Source organism: Myotis myotis, unplaced genomic scaffold (genome assembly GCF_014108235.1).
Source record: "Myotis myotis isolate mMyoMyo1 unplaced genomic scaffold, mMyoMyo1.p scaffold_m19_p_9, whole genome shotgun sequence".
Taxonomy (NCBI): Eukaryota; Metazoa; Chordata; class Mammalia; order Chiroptera; family Vespertilionidae; genus Myotis; species Myotis myotis.
In genome coordinates, this window is record NW_023416401.1 from 81444096 (window position 1) to 81462461 (window position 18366).

General features: G+C 46.7%; 1 protein-coding gene across 3 annotated transcripts in view; it reads right to left on the reverse strand.

Moving 5' to 3' along the window:
* The window catches only part of NINL (ninein like), a 107554-nt gene that overhangs the window by 2024 nt on the left and 87164 nt on the right, over positions 1 to 18366 (reverse strand). For all 3 annotated transcript variants that reach the window (XM_036322941.1, XM_036322942.1, XM_036322943.1), the window contains 6 exons: positions 12863 to 12967; positions 11305 to 11374; positions 8532 to 8690; positions 7710 to 7823; positions 5180 to 5368; positions 2891 to 3004 (listed from right to left, as the gene is read on the reverse strand). In XM_036322941.1, the coding sequence (XP_036178834.1) occupies positions 2891 to 3004; positions 5180 to 5368; positions 7710 to 7823; positions 8532 to 8690; positions 11305 to 11374; positions 12863 to 12967 (751 nt within the window). The remainder of the gene's footprint in view (positions 1 to 2890; positions 3005 to 5179; positions 5369 to 7709; positions 7824 to 8531; positions 8691 to 11304; positions 11375 to 12862; positions 12968 to 18366) is intronic.

Sequence of the window (18366 nt, forward strand, 5' to 3'; positions counted from 1 at the left end):
GGGGGCGGGGCTGTCTCCACTCGGAAGGCGGAACTGGTGGACTAGATGGAGACAGGGTGGGTGGGGGGAGGAGCCCACTGCACCCCAAGGGTTTGGGTTTAAGTCAATGGCAAGTGAACCAAGACAACTCTTTGAAGGTATTTCTGTGAAGAGCAGAGAACTGGTCAGATCAAGCCTCCGAAGGTTTGTGTTGGGTGGCAGCCAGGGCCCCAGAGGAAGGAGATGGGGTGGTCCAGGCAAGGTGACACAGGCCAGGTCTAGGTGTGCATGGCCCGAGTACAGTGCACATTCGCTTTGGGCACTTGGGGTCTCCCAGGGACAGCTGCGAGGAGAGAGAAGAGGTGTTGGAGGTCAGAAGGGAGGGCAAGGGCTCAGAGTGCTAGCAAGCCAGGAGGTGTGGGCAGCGCTGGTGGGCAAAAGCCCCAAGATTAAACTAGAACTGGTTTTGCCAGGTGAGGAAGCACACAGTGTGCAAATGAGTGACTATAAGGGGAGTCAGACTCTGACACTGGGAGGAAAAGTGAGGACCAGGGAGAGTGAGGGTTAGTGGGTGGCAGAGCAAAGCCAGGAGGTTAGACAAGGAGGGGGACGGGCCTCCAAGAGTGACTCAGCCTGGGAACTTTCCACGAAGATTCAGGAACAAGAGGTGACACAAATGTTTCATGGGCTCAGGAGCTCTCAGATAAACATACTTGATTACTATGTAATACAAATGTTTCTACAGATTCTCACATTTCTCGTAGCTTCTTCTAGCACTACAAAAGAACTTTCGGGAGTAGCTGGCATTTGCCTTTGCATCTCTTCACCTTCTAGCCTTGCCTCCCCTCTCAACACTCCCTGTGCAAGTATGTTCCACTGATTTAACTGCTGGCTGGGCGAGATTGTAAATGCTCAGGGCAGCTGTGATCTTCTTGTTTTTTTCTGTAGCAGCCCAGGTTATCTCCCCGCCCCCAATGGTGATTGTTAAAAAAATATAGATCAGCCTGGCTGGCATGGCTTGGTGGTTGAGCATTGGCCTATGAACCGGGAGGTTGCGGTTCAATTCCCAGTCAGAGCACATGCCCTGGTTGCAGGCTCAGTCCCCAGTGTGGGGCATGCAGGAGGCAGCCCATCAATGACTCTCTCATCATTGATGTTTCTATCTCTTTCTCCCTCTCCCTTCTTAAAAAAAGAAAAAAAAAAAAAAAATATATATATATAGATCAGATCATGTTCTTAATTAAACTCTTCCAATAGCTTCTAATTATCTATACTATATAATAAAAACCCAGTGACCAGTAAGGCAGAACGACTGCTCAACCAGTCACTATGAGGTACATTAACCACCTCTCAGTCCCTTTCCCCAGGCGGCAGGCTCTGATCGCCTGATGGCAAATGGGTGGTGGGGGATGCAGGTAGCGCCAGGCCAAGGCCCCCACCCCGCCAGTTGCCCCACACACAGAGGGCGACCCACGGTGGGGGTGGGGCCAGTGAACGGGCAGGAACAGCCAACCTCGGTCCCTCTCCCTGGCTGTCAGGCTCTGATCGCCCGATGGCGAATGGGGAACCGGGTGGCAGCCAGGGAAGATGGCCCTGATCGCAGGCTAGGCCTAGGGACCGTACCCGCGCACAAATTTCGTGCGCCAGGCCTCTAGTCTATATATATAAAAGCCTAAGTGACCGTTACGACTAAATGACCATAACGACTGGTCGATCAGTCACTATGATGCACACTGACCACCAGGGAGCAGATGCTCAACACAGGAGCTTCCCCCTGGTGGTCAGTGTGCTCCCACAGCCAATCTCCCATGGCCAGCCAACCGCCCTTGGTCCCTACCCCCTCCACCCCACCCCCGCCAGCCGGCCCCCATCGACCCCTGGTGCTAAACCATTCATAGACGACCTGCTTCTGGGTTGGGGTTTCATATGTAGCAGAACAGCTCCCTTGTTGCAATCTATTGAAAGTCAGCCCTCACCACAAGGGTTTGTCTTGCTCCCGTGGTCTCCCTTCCCCGGGGGCTGCCCGCCCACCATGGTGGCATCGCGGTGGTGAGGAAAGGAGGGGGGATGGCAGGGAACCGTGCAGTGGTGGGGCGGCATCGGCATCCATTCCTTCCGCGCCCGGCTCAGCAACCATCACCTCCTCCCCCGACTCCGCCAGGGCCTTCAGGCCCCAGGCTGGGTCGGGGAACCAGGGATGGGTGGCAGCGGATGCAGCCCCTTTCCCAGGGGGGCGCCGAGGGCCAGCTCCCTCCTTGGAGCTGGCAACCAAGCCAACCTCCCTCGGTCCTTCCCCCCACACCCCTGCTGCAGGAATTCATGCATTGGGCCTCTAGTAATTAGAATAAAATCTGAACTACTGACTTTGATGGGACCCTGCCTACTTGCTCCTGCCCATCAGTTCACACCAGCTACAATGACTCCTCCCTTCCCATGCCTGGTCCCATCTAAGGACATTTACCTGCACTGCTCCCTCTGTGGAATGCACCTTGTTGGGGATCTACATGTCCCCCACCACATGTGGAGACTGTCCCAGTGATTGGAGGTGCTATTGGCATTTAGCACTATAATGCACAAGACAGTCCCACCCACTACGCATTCTCCCTTCTAAAATGCCAACCTGGCCTCTGTTGAACGGGCAGGAACAGCCAACCTCGGTCCCTCTCCCTGGCTGTCAGGCTCTGATCGCCCGATGGCGAATGGGGAACCGGGTGGCAGCCAGGGAAGATGGCCCTGATCGCAGGCTAGACCTTGGGGGACACAGCTGAAAAATATTTGTACAATCAGATTCTAAAAATGAAATTTAGGCAGATCCCCAGATTCATTGGTTCCAAGTGAACACCGATAAAAAGAAAAAAAAAATGTTCTGAAAGAGGATAGTGGCATGTACTGACAGAAGCCCCTCACTCACCTGCTCTCCCAGCTCACCCACTTTTTCTTGCAGGAGCATTTCCATGTTCTTCAAAATCATTTCCACCTCTTCCACCTGCTCTTCTGTATCTTTAAGCTGCTTTTTATGTTCTTCCTGCCACAAAAGAAGGTTACACACCAATATTTTACATTTTAAAAAGAATCATCTCAGGCTTATTTATGAGTGGAAATTAGCTAAAATGTACAAATATGAGAGTGACTATTGATAACCTTTCATCTGTATAGAGTAAGTTAAAAAAAATGTTCTGTCACAAACCACAAAACTGTTATTTCTTTTTATAGTTCAAGAATTAGCAGACCTCCCTATCTGGTTTCACTCAGTGGACAGAGTGTCGGCCTGTAGCCTGAAGGGTCCCGGGTTCGATTCCGGTCAAGGGCACATGCCCAGTAGAGTGCATGAGGCAGCCAATCAATGTTTCCTCTCCCTCTCCCTTCCTCTCTGAAATCAATAGAAGTATATTAAAAAAAGAAGAAGAAGAATTAGCAGACTAAGTATTCCTAAAGAATTTCTGATCAAAATTCCTTTTTTTGTCATTAATCTATTATAATTTATCATTATCTCTAGCTGAACACTTTTGCATAATGCTGAAAGGTTATTTGATGTAGAATTTATGCTTTACAAACATTAAATTTTACCCACCTTTCAAGTCTTGCTCTAATTTTTGCCCTCTGGTTCCTGATCTCCACATCCCTCCTGCCTTGAACTTTTCCACATGAACTGTGTTACTCAGGATCAGGTTACTTTCTCAGGCTTTTAAATGAAACACTTACACAGGGGCACACGTTCCACAGACAATTCAAGCACTTTAGAAGTGCTAACGCATCGATGCTTCACAATAATGCTTTGAGGCTGGTATCAGAATTTTACAGATGAGGAAACTGGAGCACAGAAAGGTTAAGTAACTGGCCCAAGGTTACTCAGCTGGGAGGTGGGGGAGCCACAGTCCCAATCTCCGCAGGCAATGCTGAGCCACTGTGTCCTGCTGGCCTTTAAGGCAGTGACCCTCTTTCTGCATCTCTAGTGCCTGGCACACAGCAGGCTCCTCAGGTCAATCCTGTTACCTGGCTGACCTCTTGTCCCACTGCCATCCTCCTCCCACCCTCCCTCCAATCCTTGCTATTCTTTTTTTTTTAATCCTCACGAGTTTTTTTTCCATTGATTTTTTTTAGAAAGAGAGTGGAAGGGAGGGAGGATTGGGAGAGAAAGAGAAACATTGATGTGAGACACATGAATTGGTTGCCTCCCACACAAACCCCCACTGTGTCCGGGAACCAAACCTGCAACCTTTCGGTCTGAGGGCCGATGTTCTAACCACTGAGAAAACCAGCCACGGTGACCTTGCTGTTCTTAAACATGCCAAATACATACCCACCTCAGGGCCATTTCACGTGTTGTCCCACTGCCTACAGTCCTCTTTCCCCAGGTAACTGGATGGCTTGCTGCCTCAACAACTTCAGACGTTGGCTCAAGAACCACCTTCTCTAGCTATCCTATTTAAGATTGCAAGACCCCCCACTCCACCGCATTCACCACCATCTGACGTGCTATCCACATGATTCATTTTTTTATTTTTGGGCTCCCTACCACCACTATAATTTGGCTCCAGATTTTTGCCTTGTGTGTCATTCCTGTATCTCCAATACCTAGATCAGTGTGTACCCAATAAGTAACTTCTGTATTCCTTATGTGCCTTTGGGTGGATTTTCTTTTCCGTCTGCATAAAAGTTTAAGATTGTTTTTTTAATTAGGTGCATCATTTGGAAACGGAGTGTTTATATGAAAATCTAGTTTTTAGCTTTTCTTTGAAATCAGGAGCACTGAAATGCAGAAGCTACACAGCTGAGGAGCAGCACCCACTGCCTCTCCTCTCCACCTTTCAGGCCCTGTAAGCATTCGTGTGGGGCCCCTAACGGTTAGCCATGGGCCTACCGCAGCCTCTGCAGCCTATAAGGACAGACTGCAGCTGAGAGGAACTAGGCCCCCAGGCTGAAGAGACCTTCAGGATCAGCTCACTCAGTGCCTCCTAGAGAGGCTCTCTGCACCTCTCACCACCCTGGTCCTTCCTCAGCATCTGTTAAGAGTCCTCATTATTCACAGTGGAAATTGGGGTCCCACAGCTTCTGTACAACCAGTTCTCATGGAGGTAGGATGGCTGTTGGGCCATCTTCCCCTTGGCACTAGGACAGTTTTAGGCTGAGTGACCCATGATCCAACCTCTCCCTCCCCTTCACCATCAGCTGGAACCTCAGGGCTCTTGTTCCCACTCACCCGCTGTCGCCTCCCTTCCTCCTGCTGGAGGCTGCACTCCTGGCAGAGCTGCTGAGCTGCCCGCTGCTCCCATTCCAGCAGCTGCCGCAGCTCTGCCATGCAGCCCACAGGCACGCTCTGCTCCGTCTGCTTCTGCAGCTGGTGGACGTCCTGCAAGGGCTGCTCAGGGCTCAGGTTGGCTCCGTGCAGCTGTACCAGGGAAAAGGCCACAACAGTTTTGGTGTGACTGCTGAGAGTTACAGGGTCACTGCCAGACACGAAGGACTGTTTAAGGACACCCTACAACTGGAAGCACAAGAAAGGCATCTGCTCTCCTTTGTGGTCCCTGCATCTGCAGCAAAATGCAGAATTTGTAAAGGGCCTATTCATTGGAATTCTGACAGCAAAACTCCCAGGTAGCCAGAGCTGCACAGTGAGAGGAAAAGTTGTGCCTGCAATCTTCAGAATGACGCTGAGACTTCACACTGGATCCACGGGAGATCACGGTATATGCTGTCCAGTTCTACCATCCAGCATGCCTCACTGGAGCCTGATTCTTTAAACACTATATAACCCACGCAATCCAGACATGGTAATAATCTAAGAGGAGAATTTACACTTCTGAGACCCGCTGAGGCCAGGGTCACAGGGTAAGTAGCACACAATGAGAGCAGAAGGAAACTTGGCAGCAGCTGTGGGATGAAGCTCCCCAGCCACAGAGGACTGCCCAGAATTCATGGAGTTATGCTGAGTCCTCATGATTGAACTGCATATCATGTGGCCAGTGTTTTCACTAAGCAAGCGGGAGTTCAGATCCAAACACCATTTACTAGTAATTCACTCTGGCCCTGGGGGCTTCATCTAGAATATGCACCATTCCCTTGGCCCCTAAAAGAACTGGCCACAGCAGCCCTCATGCACCTCTGAGGCTCTATCAAATGTCACACTCAGGAGGGTATCTTTGCTCGCCTGATATATGTCATCAGTTTGGCTCAAAGACACTCTTACAAAAATTTCAAAAATGTCACACTTAGGGCAGGTCTCAAAGCGGCCACGTGGCCAGAGAGAAAGGGCGGGTGCCACCCAAGAGTGAGCAGCTGCAAACCTCCAGCCCAGGTTCCTCTCAACAGTCACTGCTCACCTCACATCTCTGGAGGGCCACCTGAGGGACCACATCATCACTGACACACAGCAGTTCTAGGACAGCAGTCATCCCAGAGAGAGGCCCTGGTGCACGCTTCCTTTGAACACACTGCCTTACCCTCCTCACTGCCGCCTTTACAGCCACCCCGTTCTCTGAATTGGTGCCTGACATGGACCTTTACTGCGGGGAGAGCAGGGGAGTCCCTGCAGCGTTACTTTGCGACTATCTACACGGGCAACTAGCCCATAAGCATCCACAAGCTGAATTCTGTCCAGTCCTTTTCACCTCCCTCTTCATGGAAGTGAGACGCAGATGGAGCTGGCCAGCTCCGGAGCGCACAGGCGGCTCTTTCTCCTCGTTGAGAATTGGGCTCTGAGCCTCTCCCTCATTCACAGGTGGGGACTGTGCCGTCACCCACTGACAGGTGGGCTCTGAGCCCTCCCCTCGAATCCAGGCTGGACCAACAGAATGTTGGATCTGGTCAGCATGTTTTTAAAAAAACAGCACGGGACCTCCCTTGGCCTCATGAAGCTCTGCTCTGGCTCCTTGGTTCTATAAAGGGCACCAAAGACATGCTCCCTGAGAGACAGCTCTTCACACGGCTGCTCAAGGTCACCCAACTCTGGACTAGGCTTGACTTCAGTCCTGGGCCTGGTAAGTGCCCCACTGGCTGTGCAATCTCAGGCCGACCCGAAAACTTCTCTGGGATGGATTAGTCCTAGCAACGTTCTGTCAGACTGACTGCATTGACTCTCCTTCCCAGACGGACCCAGCGTCTCAGGCCATCACGTACACCTTCCCAGAGGGGACCCAGCATCTCAGGCCATCACGTGCACCTTCCCAGGCAGATCCAGCATCTCAGGCCATCACGTACACCTTCCCAGATGGGACCCAGTGTCTCAGACCATCACATACACCTTCCCAGACAGGACCCAGCATCTCAGGCCATCACATACACCTTCCCATACAGGACCCAGCGTCTCAGACCATCACACGGACCTTCCCAGACGGACCCAGCCTCTCAGACCATCACACGACCTTCCCAGACAGGACCCAGCGTCTCAGACCATCACATGGACCTTCCCAGACAGACCCAGCGTCTCAGGCCATCACATACACCTTCCCAGATGGACCCAGCGTCTCAGGTCATCACATACACCTTCCCAGATGGACCCAGCGTCTCAGGCCAGCACATGGACCTTCCCAGAAGGGACCCAGTGTCTCAGGCCAGCACATGGACCTTCCCAGAAGGGACCCAGTGTCTCATGCCAGCACATGGACCTTCCCAGATGGGACCCAGCGTCTCAGGCCAGCACATACACCTTCCCAGCAGGACCCAGCGTCTCAGGCCAGCACATGGACCTTCCCAGAAGGGCCCCAGCGTCTCAGGCCAGCAGGTACACCCACCTGGTTTCGACTTTCCTCAAGGGTCTCTCTCAGTTGTGACCATGACAGTCTCAGGCTCTGGCATTCCTGATTTATGAGTTCAAGTTCAAGTTCGAGTTTTTTAATTTGGTCACCCTGTTTTAAAAATAATCAACCTCCTGAGTGTAAGCAATAGCAATTTGATACATGTTTAATGTAGAAATGTCAGAATATTACAGAAGGACAGAAATTGCAAAATTTAAACCACCCATGCTCCCAGCAGCCCAGAACCCCACCTGACATTGCGCTGTCATCCTCTACACACAGCATTTTTACCATAAGACTGGTACAGTGTCATTTGCTGTGCTTTTCTCATTATAGCTTTCATTTTCTCACGACATTAGATATTATTTGAAAACATGGATTTTAACAGCTTTCAGTTAAATTTACTGACTCATTCAGTAAACTGTTGATGGATGATTCAAGTAGATTCCAATTCTGTTTTGCTATTACAAATACCACAGCAACGAAAACACTTCCAGCTCAGTCTTTCCACAATACTCCAGTGAAATGCCCATAAGAATCATGAAGTCAGAGGATACTGACATTCTTGAGGCTCTTGATACATTGTTTGCCCAACTGCCCTCTGGAGAGGCTGACAATTTTACTCTTTTACCATCAGAATGTAACTCCTTTCTGCTGCCTGGGGACTTGCAAAAGCTGCTGAAGTCCACATAGTTCCCAGGGCTTGCCTGCTAGGTGCCTTACTCTCACCTGCGGGGCAGTGCCTACCTCTTGGCACGTTAGGGCTGCCTCTCCTATGTGCCTGCCCCTCTCTACCCCACTGACCTGGCCAGTACTCACCTGCACCTCCTCCCTGCGTCCAGCCTCCTCCAATCTCTGTGTTAACAGCTGAATGGTGATGCCATTGTTCTCAATGTGGGCCTGCTGGCTAGAGGCCTCCTCTCCGAGCTGAAGGACCCTGTGGTTGAGCTGAAGCAATTCATCATTGCATTTCTGACTCTAGAACAAAAGGGATGAAATAGATGAAAAAGTTATTTTTTTTTTAACCAACAGCTCAATTCAGATCATTTCAGTGATTCTCAACCAGGAATGCTTTTGTTTCCCAGGGGACATTTATAATGTCTTGAGACATTTTTTGTTACCACCTGTGGTAAGAGGACTGCTACTGGCAGCTAGTGGGTGAGGTACTCAGCACCCTGCAATGCAGAGAATGATCTAGCCAGTGCACGCACAGGAAACTCCTCTACCCCTAGGAAAAAGGAGCCACATCTGGAAAACCAGAGGTGGTTATTTGCCATGAAGATCCAAACCACTGTTCTGAAGACCTTTCACATTTTTCCCATTTCTTCCAGTTATTTCTAACATTATTTTAAGCAATTTGAAGGAAAAACCCTAAATGAAATTTATAAATCTCCTCAAAATACCCTCTGATCTTTTTCATTAAACACATAAATGCAGCTTTTAGTAGGGTATAGGAATTGATTAAACTGTGTGTTTTGCTTTTTCTAAATAACCACCACCCAGCAGATAGTGGGTGCTGAACATAGTTCATTGGATGGATGTGCAAATGCACTGAATTGAAACAGCAACTAGGAAGTCCCGCCTTCAGAGTGGGTTAGGGGATGAGGTAGGTAGGCAAGGAGAAGGTGGGTATGGTTATAAAAACATGAAGTGTCTTTGTGGAATTGGAACTATTTGGTATCTTGACTGGTGGTGGATATATGGACCTACACAGGGGATAAAATTGTGTAGAATTTAATACACACACACACACACACAAGTATAGAAGTAAAACTGGTGGAATCAGAATGTGACCCATGGATTGTATCAATGTCAATAGATTGGTTGTGATATTTGTAATAGGCTGATTTGTGTCCTCCCAAAATTCCTATGTTGAAGCCACAATTCTCAGTACCTCAGAATGTAACTGTACTATATTTAGAAATTGGGTCTTTAGCGCGACCAGCATGGCTCAGGGGTTGAGCACTGACCTATGAGCCAGATCACGGTTTGAGCCCCGGTCAGGGCACATGCCCGGGTTGTGGGCTCAATCCCCAGTGTAGGGCGTGCAGAGGCAGCCGATCAATGATTCTCTCATCATTGATCTTTCTGTCTCTCTCTCCCTCTCCCTTTTTCTCTGACATCAAAAATAAGTATTTTTAGCCCTAACCATTTTGGTTCAGTGGATAGAGTGTCAGCCTGTGGACTGAAAGGTCCCAGGTTCGATTCCGGCCAAGGGCATGTACCTTGGTTGCGGGCACATTCCCAGTAGGGGGTGTGCAGGAGGCAGCTGATTGATGTTTCTCTCTCATCAATGTTTCTAACTCTCTATCCCTCTCCCTTCCTCTCTGTGAAAAATCAATAAAATATATTTAAAAATATATATATGTATTTTTAGAGAAAGAAATAGGGTCTTTAAAGAGGTGTTTAAAAAAAAAAAGAGGTGTTTAAGGTAAAAGGAAGTCATTCGAGTAGGCCCTAATCCAATATAATGGTGTCCTAAAAAGAAGAGATAGGACAGACACGAAGCAGGGAAGACCATGTGAGGACATAGGAGATGACAGCTGTCTCTAAGCCATCAGTAAATGATGGTAACATATTATAGCCCATTGAATAAAACATATGTGTAGGAATATAATGGTGTAAATAAATAAATAAATGAGGAGAAGAGAAAGTTCTTCCTTACACTGGAATACCAAATAATAAAACAAAAGGAATGGCGGAGTTCGTCACCAATTGGCCACCATCAGAGTAATAACTGACTCCGCCAAGAAACAAACGATGCTAAGGTAAGTGGGTGAGAGTTTGACGAAGAACAGAATATTCACATAATATCAAAGTGCCCACACATAAAATGCTCATTAATTACACAGGGAAAAGTGACTTCACTGTGGAGCAGCCTGGCCAGCACCACTAACCAAGAATTGTTAGTAATGGGACAAATCACTGTGCCCCTGGCAGGATGAAATGAGAAGAACACAGTATCGTTTTTTATATTCTTTTTTTAAAATATATTTTTATTGATTCCAGAAAGGAAGGGAGAGGGAGAGAGATAGAAACATCAATGATGAGAATCATTGATCGGCTGCCTCCTGCACGCCCCCTACTGGGGATTGAGCTCGAAACCCAGGCATATGCCCTTGACCGGAATCGAACCTGGGACCCTTCAGCCCACAGGCCAACGCTCTATCTGCTGGGCCAAACCAGCTAGGGCTCATTTTTTTATATTCTTACCAAAGATGCATTATCTAAATCTAATCACAAGGAAACATCAGATAAACTAAACTGAAGAACTTCATACAAAGTAACTGCTTGTTGTCATCAAAAGTGCCAAGGTCCTAAAATCCAAGGGCGGACTGACAGAAGGGGACAAATGCCAAGCGGGATTCTGAATGAGGGGCGGCTGGCAAAACGGAACAGGAGGAGACTGAGGCGGGGTCTGTACCACATTCATTTCCTGACTATTGAGGGATGAAGGGGGCGATGGGTCAGCAACTCCCTTAGATCTTCCAGAAAGACATTTCTCTATTTCCTGTCAGTAAGTCTGAAATTGTTTCAGAATAATGAAGAAAAGGAGGGTGGCATTAGCGGCGTGCCAGGGTCGATACCTGACCTGTTTGTTGAGCTCTTCCATTTCGGAGCAGGCCTTCTCCTTGTCTCTCTTTAAAAGCTCAATTTCCTTCCTGTTGAAAAGCAAAATTAACAATATCACTTCGACCAGCAGTTTCTTTTTCCCCCGTCATCGCCCATGGTAACTGCATCACCTTGGATCTGTGGCCATATACCACTCTCACACCTGCTCTTGGCACCCACAGCCACCACTCTGTTTCTACTGTACATTACTGCCACTGCTGATCCAAGCGGGTCCCAATCCTCAGAACCAGCAGACGCTGCCAGTATTACAGAACAAAAGCCTCTATAACAGTGGTTCTCAACCTATGGGTTGAGACCCCTTTGGGGGTTGAACGACCCTTTCACAGGGGTCGCCTAAGACCATCGGAAAACACATATAAAATTACATATTGTTTTTGTGATTAATCACTATGCTTTAATTATGTTCAATTTGTAACAATAAAAATACATCCTGCATATCAGATACTTACATTACAATTCATAACAGTAGCAAAATTACAGTTATGAAGTAGCAACGAAAATAATTTTATGGTTGGGGGTCACCACAACATGAGGAACTGTATTAAAGGGTCACGGCGCTAGGAAGGTTGAGAACCACTGCTCTATAACATCCCTCAACTGCACCCATGAATCTCTCTCCGGCACAGCATGCGACTGTTCACTACCAACAGCATAAAGACACAAAGAGCCCTACATCCACTAAGGTCTGTTGTCAAAGGGGGGCTGGCAGAAAATGTAGGGAAAAATGGTTCCTGGGGTGAAAAACTCTTAGATTTCAGAACTGCTATAATGTGATCGCAATCACTTGTTTGCCTACCTGTTCTGGATTCCATATCTTAATTAATCATGGCAATTTAATCAAATCAGTTCCACATTCTCAGCCTTTTAGAGCTGAGCTCATCTTCAATTTCAGAGCTAAAAAAAAGGCCAATCCACTGTCCTTGGATAAGACAGGGCTATGGGAGTGAAAGCAGAAATCCACCAGAAGGTTGTCTGTGTCCGCCTCACCCCCAACAGACTCACTAAAATCAACAGGCAGAAGTGAATCTTGGAGAAAAGCATAGCTGAAACCATATCAGGACATGAGTGAACAGATTTCCTTGCCCAGAAAGGCCTCGGGGGCACCACTCACCCCTATAAAAGTACTTGCTGCTCCCCCGCCCTTAGCATAATGTGGACTATTTCTGCAGGGGTGAGAAGCATGGGACACTGACTTCAGAGGTAAGCGGGCCTGAGCTGGAGCTGCTCACTGTGGTGATGACTGTGCTGCATGCTCACACCTTCTACCCAAACTTCTGAGACCGGACTCTCGGGAAGGAAGGCGGTTGCCAGCACTTGGAAGGAGGCCTGAGCCCTCTCATGCATGTCCAGGCTGGTAGAGGTCAGCACGGCTCGCCCACTCAGGGTTTTCTGGAATGCGGGGTCGCTCTGTGAACATCTCCCACTTTCTACAGCAATACCTCTAAGCTCATTCGACAAAGAGTAACATGTGTCATAGGCTGTAAGTTCTGAGTGAACCCATGAGACAGGGCTCTTACCTTTGTGCATCATTTGTCCTTTCTGTAGATTCAAGCTCTTGCTGCATTCTCCCCAGCTCATTTTTCAATACTGTGTTTTCTTCAGAAAGCCTATCCAACTTAATTCTGCATGAAAGACAGAAAAGAGAAAGAAGACTGGAAACTCGGGCACTAGGAGCCAAATGCAGCCCACATCAGTCGGGTCTTGAAGTCGGAAGTCATGGTAGTCCTGCCGTCTACATTTCCCCTTCTCTAGATGATGGCACAGGACATACTCTTCCTTTTCCTTTCTATCCAGTTACAACATGCTACAGTTTGCATCTCCCCAGAAAGAAGCTACAGAAAGCAAAGCTTTCTTAGCTTCCAAAATGGTCACACAACCAACAACTCACTACTATATTCAGTACCTTGGTTCCATTTACTCTGTGTTTACAGCTGACCTGTTCCTGCACCTTATAAACTCTAACTGACATGTGAGTGTCTGTGGTTGGTACCAATGCACAATATTGGGTGTGAGTCCTCGGTTATTGCAGAGGATATCCGTCCTTCCACCAGTGAACTCCAGCATGGAGCTAAGAAACACAGGAACAAGAAGATCGAAACACACGGGCACATTTTCCTCCTTAGGTAGAGTACCCCCCCCTATCCTGTTCTCTGAGGCCACAGCACTGGGAGGAGAAACCTAGGAAGATGCCCACATTGATTACGGAGAGAAACCTGGTATCAGGTGAATTCTTCCAGGGAGAAAAAAGCAAGTACAAACAGCTACTATATGAACCAACTGTGTCTAAAGCCACCCCTGCCCTCTGATGACTCTAGAGTCTCTGCTTATGTAACACCATCACTGTGTGACACATGAGCAGCTTACCAGCAAATACCACAAATGAGGCGGCTAAAACCCATACTTGCTGCCCAGGGAATTTATTCCTGTTTTAAAAGCTACATTTAAAAAAAATCCTCACCTGAACATGTGAGGATTTTAAAAAAATGTTTTTATTGATTTTAGAGAGAGAGGAAGGGAGATGGAGAGAGAAGAAGAGAAAAACATTGATGAGAGAAACACTGACCCCCCTAGTGGGGATGGAGCCCACAACCTGGGCATGCGCCCGGGCCAGGAATCGAACCAGCGACTTCTTGGTGCATGGGACAATGCTCAATCCACTGAGCCACACCAGCTGGGCCAGAGACTTTATTCTTAATACATGTTGGTCTGGCTGACATTTATTACCCCCAATAGGTCTCTGTCTGGCATTAGCTTGTAATGTTTTCAATCTAAAAATACTCAAAGCCACATGGTCTCATTAATGTGACAGTTTATGTATTATGGTTATAATATCAAGTACCTCTTTCATGGCTTCATTTTATCTCACAAGGAACTAAAGAGAAATATAAAAAAATAGAAATCACTGGAATTTTAAAAGCAGCAAAGGTTTTCAAGCAGGGAAGTAAAAAAAAAAAAATGAGATCTGTGTTTTGAAACTGTCACTCTGGCTCCAGTATGGAAAACAAATTGATTCAAGGCAGGTATATGTGTGTGTAGTGGGGGAGGGGGAGGGGGGGGATAAGGGGAGGGAAGCAGGGCATCTACTTCCAGCTTCCTAGATGTCAGATAAGCTGATGGTTGCCCCATCCCATCCCCCACACACTCACCAAACAACTAGAATCTGTGTGAAGCTGATCACACAATGTGTGACTGTTCTCTCTGAAGGTTATGGAAACCACCAAGGGCCCCCAAATAAAACAAAAACCTGGAAGCTGAAACCAAAGCTGTGAGCATTAAGTAACACAAAGCTGGGGTTACCCGAGGCCAGTGCCTATGTCCGCAGCATGGAGAAACTGCACAGTGGACAAGTGCATTAAGCCAGTCCCCTAGAAGGAGGTTAACGTGGTCCCAGATTAGTAGGCCCCCAATTGTGGGCAAAAGCAATATGCATTCTTCCTGCAGAAAGCATCCTCTTCTACAGCTCTCAGGATTTCCAGAGATTAATATCACATAAACAGGAGCTCACAATCAAAAATCACCACAATATACATGGAAAAAAGCCACCTATGAGAGTCAGCAGGAGCAAAAACAACAGAATTAGACCCCATAGAAATCTTGGATATTGGAATCATCAGACAAAAAGTAAGGATAAGTATTATGGAATGTTTATATAAGTAAAAGATTGAAATTTAAAAATGAACATGAATAAATTATCAAGAGAGTCCAGACAGGACCAAACAGAGTTTATGGAAATAAAAGAAAACCACAGAATTTTTGGAAATGAAAAAAGTCAATGTTAAACACTGAATGGGTTAAATGGCAGATTAGACACAATTGAAGAAAGAATTACTAACCTTAAACACAGATATATGAAAAAAGTACCCAGAATGTGAGAGAGAAAACAGGATGGAAGATATGAAAAAGAGTTTAAGACATGGAAGAAAAGAGAAAAGTTCTAACATCATTTATTTAATTCAAGAGGGTGAGAGGAGAGGCAATAGTTTAATAGCTGAGAGGTTTTTTTAATATGTTTTTTCTTTTAATTGATTTCAGAGAGAGGAATCGAGAGGGAGAGAGAGAAATATCAACGATGAGAGAGATCGTTAATCGGCTGCCTCCTGCACGCCACCCACCAGGGATTGAGCCTACACCAGGGCATGTGCTCTAAACGGGAACCGAATCCTGACCTCCTGGTTCATAGGTCGACACAACCATTGGGCCGGGCTGAGAGTTTTTTAAGACACAAATCTATACATTTAATAGGCATAATATTTTAAGTAAGGTAAGTTAAAAGGAAACCGCATCTATTCCCTATGGCCCAACAATTCCATTTTTAGGTACATCCCAACCTACATGCTCAAAAAGACATTTACAAGAACTTTTTCAGCATTATTACTCGTGATAGATAAACACTAGAAACTACCCAAATACTCATCAATGAATACATTGTGGTTAACTCACACAACAGACTGCCATAGCAACACAAATGCACAAACTATAGGTATAAGCAAAAACCTGGATGAACCTCACAAACACATGTTGAGCCAAGAAAGACAGACACAAAAGAGCACACACTGTGTGAGTCCTTTGCATAAAGTACAAAATTTGGCAAAAGTAATCTACGCGGTTAGAAGTCAGGATGTGGGGGCTCTGCTTCTTGTTCTGGTTGCTGATAACATAGATGTGTTCAATTTGCTGACAATTCTTCTAATTGTGTATTTTTTCTTGTGTATGTAATAAAACGTTAAAAATATACAACTAGCCCCGACCGGTTTGGCTCAGTGGATAGAGCACTGAGCCATGGACTGAAAGGTCCCAGGTTCGATTCCTGTCGAGGGCACGTACCTTGGTTGCAGGCTCGATCCCCAGTAGGGGGCGTGCAGGAGGCAACTGATCAATATTTCTCTCTCATCGACGTTTCTCTCTATCCCTCTCCCTTCCTCTCTGTAAAAAATCAATAAAAATTTTTTTAAAAAATATACAGCTAAATACATAAAAGGAAAACTGCAAAATATAGAGATTTTAAAAGCAGCCATCCTGGCTGGTGTGGTTCAATGATTGGGCATCAACCTATGAACCAGGAGGTCACGGTTCGATTCCCAGTCAGGGCATATGCAGGTTCCATCCCCAGCGTGGGGGAGTGCAGGAGGCATCCGATCAATGATTCTCTCATCATTGATGTTTCTATCTTTTTTAAAAATATATATTTTTATTGATTTTAGAGAGGAAGGGAGAGGGAGAGAGAGATAGAAGCATCAATGATGAGAGAGAATCATTGATAGGTTGCCTCCTGCCTGCCCCTCACTAGGGATTGAGCCCACAACTCAAGCATGTACCCTTGACTGGAATCGAACCCGGGACCCTTCAGTCTGCAGGCGGACTGAGCCAAACCAGCCAGGGCTGATGTTTCTATCTTTGTCTCCCTCTTCCTTCCTCTCTAAAATCAATTTTAAAATATATTATTTTTTTAAAAAAAGCAGCCAGAGGACTTAACTCAGATAACCTACCATAGTAGGCAGAATAACGGACTCTAAAAGATGCCCATGTCCTAGTCCCCAGAACCTGTGACTGTTGTATTACATGGCAAAGAGGAACTAATGTTGCTAATTAGCTGACTTAGGGAGAGTATCCTGAGTGATCCAAGTGGGCCCACTGTAATCACAGGGTCCTTAAATGTGGAAGAGGGAAGCATAAGAGTTAGTGTCAGGCCCTGGCCAGTGGTCTCAGTGGTTAGAGCATCGCCCCACGTACCAGAGAGTCAGAGGTTCCACTCCCAGTCAGGAACATGTGTCTGGGTTGCAGGTTCGAGCTCCAATCCCAGTTGGGGTGTGTGCAGGAGGCAACCAATCGATGTGTCTTTCTCACATCCATGTTTCTCTCTCACCCCCTCCCCCTCCTTTCCACTCTCTGAAAAAGCTGTGGAAAAAATATCCTTGGGTGAGGATTAACAAGAGTCAGTATCAGACTGATGTGATATAAGGAGGACCTGACCAGTCATTGCTGGCTTTAAAGGTGGAAGGGGTCAGAAACCACAGGATGAGAGAATGAGAGCAGTAGCTGAAAAAGGGCAAGAAAAGGGATTCTGAAACTGTGACATCATAGACTGTGTTGTTTTAAGCCACTAGCTTTGTGGGGATGTGTTACAGCAGCAATCGGAAGCTAATACACATACAAAGGGACAACAATTAGACACAGCACAAACTATTCAATGCCAACAAAGGAATCTCGAAGATACTGAACATGTACAGCAGACAGCTCTTGAACTGTTAACCTAGATTTGTATCCCTAGGAATACTCTCTTTCAAAAATAGACACATATTTGAGACACATTCAGACAAACAAAAACTGAGGGAATTTATTCGCAGGAGAGTCTCACTAAAAGAACTTTTCCACAGGCTCCACATCAGAAAGAAAGGACATGGTCCTCTAAGGAAGGCATGAGATACAGGATGAAACAGGAGCCTCCACGTGACCAGCTGAGGAGGATGCAATATCCGCAAACAGTAATCTCACCGAATATAGTCCATCTGAATCGAGCCATGAGGAAAACAGGCACCCAAACTGAGGGCCAGTCTGCAACACACCTGGTGTTGAGTCTTTTAAAATGTGAATGTCCAAATGCCTAGAAAATACATGATCTACCCAGACTGACTCATGAAAAAAACAGAAAATCTGAAAGACCTGTAACTAACTATTAAGGAGGTTTAATCATCATCAAACACCTCGGAACAAGGACAAGCCCAGGAAGCAGATGGATTCTCTGGTGGATTTCACCAAACATTGAAAGAATGAATAGCAATCCTTCTCAAACTCCTCCCAAATACTGAAGAGGAGGAACTACGTCCCGGCTCATTCTATGAGGCCAGCATTATTCTAATACCAAAGCCAGACAAAGACACTCGAGGAAAACTACAGACCAACATTTCTTATCAATATTGCTGCTAAAACCCTCAATACAACACTAGCAAAAATTACTGTTTAATAGGCACAGAGTTTTTGTTTGGGATGATGGAAGTTTTGGAAGTGCATAGTGGTAGCAATT